Source organism: Priapulus caudatus, unplaced genomic scaffold (assembly GCF_000485595.1).
Source record: "Priapulus caudatus unplaced genomic scaffold, Priapulus_caudatus-5.0.1 Scaffold100, whole genome shotgun sequence".
NCBI lineage: Eukaryota > Metazoa > Priapulida > Priapulimorpha > Priapulimorphida > Priapulidae > Priapulus > Priapulus caudatus.
Window position 1 is genome coordinate 8,302 of NW_014577161.1, and position 6,120 is coordinate 14,421.

The 6,120-nt window shown below is 45.0% G+C and overlaps 1 protein-coding gene across 1 annotated transcript; it reads left to right on the forward strand.

Annotated features, from left to right (window-relative positions):
• Positions 1-2,432: 2,432 nt before the first annotated feature.
• Positions 2,433-5,231, forward strand: LOC106805101. Its single transcript, XM_014806580.1, has one exon. The coding sequence runs from the start codon at positions 2,433-2,435 to the stop codon at positions 5,229-5,231; it is 2,799 nt and encodes a 932-aa protein (XP_014662066.1).
• Positions 5,232-6,120: the final 889 nt, after the last annotated feature.

A 6,120-nucleotide genomic window follows, 5' to 3' on the forward strand; every position in this document is an offset into this window, starting at 1 on the left:
CATATTTCAGCTAATAATCAACATAGAAACATGATCTTGGTGTCTAAACCAACATTATCGGGGTCAAGGAACCCATTGCAATCGAAATCAATATAGGACTGTACTATCTAGGACAAACTAGTCTCAAATTTGAAAATGGCGGCCATTTTGGATTTATGCTAATTAGCCAGTTTCCCGTGGTCCGATTTTGGCCGATTTTGCATATGAAGTTTAGGAGGGTCTAATCAACAACTTCCAACAATAAAACCTACTGTTGCCATTTGTTCCAGGTAGGCCAATAATTTTCATATATTGACTGAACTACTAGCAATGCCAACGCCGTCACGTTCTCGCCAGAGAATTATCTCCTATATGATTTCTCATGTGTGTTTTGATATTATCAGATCTTGAGATGGGGATTGCAAATGGGCAATTCAATCACAATTCAAGTTTCCTCACTATAAAACTCAAAAATCCTAAAAATCTAAAAATCAAAACTCCTAAACATCAAGCCATCACTTAAACTCAAGCCAACGCCCTCGCGTTCAAGTACAACATTCGGTCACGTCATTGCTGCTTGTACAGATTTTGGCATTCTGTAACCATGGCATTGATTAACGCATGGTTTCTATTCAGAAGAAACCATGCTGTTGTGGGCACAGATCCGAGACGTGTGATGAAACTACGCAAGTTCCAGGCATTGTGTGCCCAGGCACTTACCTCTGCCGGTAAAGGCAAGGAACGCAAAAGTGGCCGGCCATCCCTCGAGCAGCAGGCTGGAGTACCTCCACCCCCACCACGTAGGTCAACATTTGCCCCTGTTGCTCATGATGTACAGAAGGATGAAGTCAACTACTTCACAGTGTACTCCGATGTGAGACAAAGGTGCCAATTATGCCCAAGGGCACACTCTTATTACACGTCGATCAAATGCATAAAGTGTGATGCACACCTTTGTCTCACAAAGGACAGGAATTGTTTCTTGTATTATCACAATAGTGTACTGTGCCTTACATGTGACATGTAACTGAGGAATATAGTGTTATTCTACAGAAAAATTGTATTTTATATATTGGATATGTTTTACGGATATCATCCTCAAATGCCTGTGGACTCAAATATGAGTCCAACCCAAAATTTGGGAAACATTTTGAAAAAAAAAAAAAACTGATTTCTACACCAATTTGAAGATTTTTTTTAGCAAGTGCACTAATTTTCATGGAAAGTCCTTGAAAAGTCCTTGAATTTTAGGAGACCAAGGCTGTACAAACTCTGTTAAACGGTACAATATAAAGACTATACGACAGGATGAATTACAATATACTAAATACTGAATATACGCACAATACTCATGAAAGCCACCAGCTGTCTAATAACTCTGCTAGAACATGCACTCTTTGGATAGGTAAATCAAAATATAAACTGTACCCTTTCACAAACCCTCGTCCCTAATAGAATTTAATTACAATAATTTATACCTACAACATACGATAAATTACAACATACTGATGCATGCGCGACACTTCACATATAAACTAGTTCCTACCGAAACAATTTCCCTCCGTCTCCAATCAATGAACTGCCATCGATTGTGCGGCTTTATAAACCTGGCTGTACTACGTACACCACATAGCCTGCACCCTGCGCCAGACATAAGACTATTTAGCCTGTCTCCACGCCACTCCCATTAACAGCGCATACCGGGACCTACCCTACAGCTTTCCCAGTATGTTGCGCAAATATCGGCTTTTCATGCTCTGCCAGGTTCGGCCCGGTACCTCCCGACCATTCTTTCGTCATTATTATTACGTTACGGTAATTTGTGTTCATAGATGGCGTGATGTGTCAATATTACGTTACTATAATTTGTGTTCAAAGATGGTGCTATGTGTTGTGTGTCTAAGAAAAGGACAGGCTTTTGTTCTCAAGATGTCACTCATGGTTCATGGTGGCAGAGTAATTCTTTCACCCCTTTCAAGTTTGCATTTCTCCATGCATTTCTAAGTTTATGTAGGGTACGGCTTGTCACAGAGGCCACAAATCTTCGGTGAGTTTATCTAGGTCGATTATGTTGATTGTCAATTGTTAGTCTACAGGCAATTTGATGTTTCTTATGACCATTCCACAGACGCCTGATTCGTGTTCCCGCGCTTTATAATTGTTCTAAAAGTTATATTATTTGTAGTTAACGTGGTCGATAATTGCTTCGAAATTATGCTATTTGTAATGTCTGGCTCTATTTATCCCTGAAAATGTGAAATGTTTATCGTAGAGCTGAGGTTTGCTATTTTGGTTATAATTATTGTTGTAGAGTATCGACGTCAACACAACTAAGTGGGATTAAAGAATAAAGAATAAAGTTTACGAAGAAATAATCCTGTTGTGTACAGATACAGTTGGTGGCGCACCCTTGCATTCCCGTAACCCTATATTATACTCGAAGATTTCGCAACATGGCATTACGGTCCGGCGCAGTCTACAAGAGGCGGTCGGCTAGTCTGCCTGGAGCGTCAAACTTGTTAGAGGCTGGTGATGATCTGCCATCCGGAAGTGGAAACAAGGCTAACCCTTGCACTGGCAAACGAGGCAATGGGTTAACATTAAGCCGTCCCTCCCAAAGGGCTAGGGCTGAGTCGGAAAGGAACATAGCTGCAGGACCCGGAACCACCGTCAAGAAGCCGGCAAGTCTGCCAGCACCTCCAAAGGGAATGGTTTATAGTAACGCCAACAAGGCCGATTCTTGTGCCGTGAAGATCACAAGGGAGACTAACCTTTCTGCGGTAAAAACAAGCAAGAGTAAGAAATCTGCAACGAAGTCGAACCAGTCATCCCACCAATCAAGGGTGGAATTGCAGCAAAGGATGGTCGACCTCGAATTCCAAGAAAGGGAATTGCAAATAAAATTAGAACAACTAAAGATCGATAAAGAGAAGAAGAAGGCTCAAGTAATGATAGAAATAGAAGAGGAAGAAGACGATGACTCGGGTGCGGACAATCCAATGCTCAGCGAGATCCCCCAAGAAGACCCTGATGTTAATATGCAACGGTTCCTCAACTCCATGCCAGCCAGGGACCCTCCAACATCTGAGGCATCTGTACTACGTGACTTGGTGAACTCATTCAGGCTGCCACCGGTCCAGATTGATCGTTTCAATGGAGATCCTCTGAAATACCCAGTATGGATAACTACATTCGACAACGTGGTAGCATCCAGAACAACCAGCTCCTCCGAGAAACTCAATCTCCTCGGCCAGTATCTCGAAGGCGAGCCCTTAGAAATGGTCAGTGGCTACCTCCTACTGCAAGATCAGGAGGCTTATGAATGCGCCAGGGAGAAGTTGGCATATTGGTATGGGGGAGACTCGGTTATCAGCCGAGCGTTTCTCACTAAGCTCGAAAACTGGCCTAAGATTGACGGCAGGGACCCTATAAGTCTTAGGAGATTTTCACATTACCTAGATGAGATCTGCGCGGTGAAACATAGAATCGCAGACTTGGGCATCCTGGACTATCCACAAGAGAATTGCAAACTTGTCCGCAAACTACCAGTCTACTTGGAGAGTAAGTGGCGGTCCGTGATTATACGTGCCAAGAGTAGGGAAAACCGCTTTCCCTCCTTCGAGACTTTCGCGGATTTCGTAGTAGGATGTGCAGAAGAGGCCAACATCCCAGCGTTCGACTGCCATGCTGCAAGTCGTCCTGCCCCATCGTATCTTAATACAGCTCCGCCAAGAGCAACCAAGAAGATCCTTGCCACCGTCGAGCAGATAGATCCGTGCCAGTTATGCCAGCGTGATCATAGGTCGGTGGAATGTCCGAAGTTCATGGATGCCACAGTCGACCAGCGAGTGGAATTGATCAAGAAATGGGGGCTTTGCTTTGGTTGCATGAAATTGGGCCACCGGTCCAGGGCCTGCCGGCAGAGGCTCGCATGTTCAAGATGCAGCAAAAGCCATCCCACCTTACTGCATCGAGACACCCCTCCAGTTAGATTAGCGGTGCCGGAACCGGCACCTCACCGTGCCAGGGACATAGCCCAACCAGCCCAAGCCCGGGAAGTTTCCTCAGCCTGTGGGGGCCAAGATGGAACGTGCGTGATGGCTATAGTGCCAGTGGTAGTAAAGTCCTTGAAGAATGGCAGAGCTCTTCAGACATACGCCTTCCTCGACCCTGGTTCTAGCGTGTCTTTCTGTACAGATCAATTGAAGCAGCGGCTAGGCATTGGTGGTAGAAAAGCTAAAATCATCATCGAAACCATGTCCTCTGAATCATACACCCTTGACACGAACATCCGGAACAACCTTGCCATCACCAGCTTAGATGGTGGTAGAGATATAAAGCTCCCTCATGTCTACACCAAGACCAACCTTCCAGTCACGAAGGACCACATTCCGCGACAAGAAGATGTGGATGCATGGCCCCACCTCAGGAGTAGGGTACATTTAAAGCACATTAAAGCAGACATTGGCCTGATGCTGGGGAATGCTGTGGCCGATGCCTACACCCCTCTCGAGTCAGTGACTGGTCCAGAAGGGGAAGGCCTTCCGTTTGCTAGCCGGACCATTTTGGCCTGGACCCCTTGGTGCATAGTCAGGCCCGGCGTTGCATCCACCAATGTTGCAAACCGTGTGGAGGTCAAAGCTGTCGAAGGCCACGAACAACTGCTGGAGATGATGCGCAAGAACTCTGCGATAGACTTTCCAGAGGGTCGCTCTACGGAAAAATTGGGCCTATCGACTGAAGATAAAAGGTTTAACCAAATAGTCAACGAAGGCATTGAGTTGAAGAACGATCGGTACACCATACCGCTGCCCTGGAAGGACGCAAGCTTTGTCCTACCAGTGAATAAAGGTCAAGCCGTCAGAAGATTCGAATTATTAGAAAGAAGATTCGAAAGGGACGAAACCTTGAAGCAGAAGTATGTCGAGACGATGAAGAAAATGCGCGATCGGGGGTATGTTGAGTTGGCAGATGGACTTAAAACTGGTCCCAGAGTATGGCATATACCCCACCACCCAGTGTTTAGCGCCAAGAAGCCTGGTAAGCTAAGAGTCGTTTTTGACTGTGGGGCAAAGCAAGCAGGCGTATCACTCAACGATGTCCTGTTACAGGGGCCGGACATCACTAACAGCTTACTCGGTGTCTTGCTTCGGTTTCGAAAGGAAGAAATCGCTGTTATGGCAGACATTGAGGGGATGTTCCTTCAAGTTAAACTACAGTCATTGTTGTTGGCTATAATCAACAACCTCTGAAATAGGAGTTGATGGTCAACTGAGACCTTCTCTCCATTGATTGACAACACCTTCTGACCAAGTGTTTCCACCTGGTCTTTCTTCCGAAATGAAAACTGAAATGCATCCTGTCCTTCCATTTGATCTATTATACTCTTCCCCACTTCTTCTGCTTTATGTGGATTGGCAGATTCTGTTCCACTTACTCCTATGGCTATTTCGTAAAGATCCTCCTTATTCCCAAATGGATTGTGATCTTGAAAAACTGCAGAATCGCCTCAGCATCTTTCTGGTCTCTAGCTTTCCGGGCATGTGTCATGTCTTTATGTTGCTCACTCGTACTGTATTGATTTCCTGTATTGATTCTTGCATCATTTCATTTATTTCAACGCAAGCAGGCATTGCCAAGAGCCAGCGAGTTCGCTGATCTTCATGCATGCCTCGGCCTCACGTAAGACCACCGGTTGTCTTCAATGATCGCATTAGCTACGGCTCTATTACTAGATCTGGTGGTAGTACTGCCCAGAACCGATCAGTCCTGCGGACAACCAATAGTCCTGAATCATATTTGTTGAATAAATCTGGTTTTGTGTGTTGGAGATCCAATATATCTTGTATGTAGATATGTACACAGATTTCGCATAGTTGGAGTGTCCAGTTGCGGCATAGAATGGAAGCATCTTCTGGAGGGTACTTAGGTAGAGCATGATGTGTCCTGTGCGAAGGACTTTGAGTAATAACCGCAGGAGATCAACCATGTTCATATATTGGACCCACAATTTGCCTGTTGGACTTTGCTTGATCTTGTGTTTTTCTGCCTCCATTTGTTTAGCTACTTGTGTTAAGCTCTCATCAGCAGGGTCAGTGGTTTTCTCATCAAGAGTTTCAAGAAGGGTGTTGTCAAACGTCT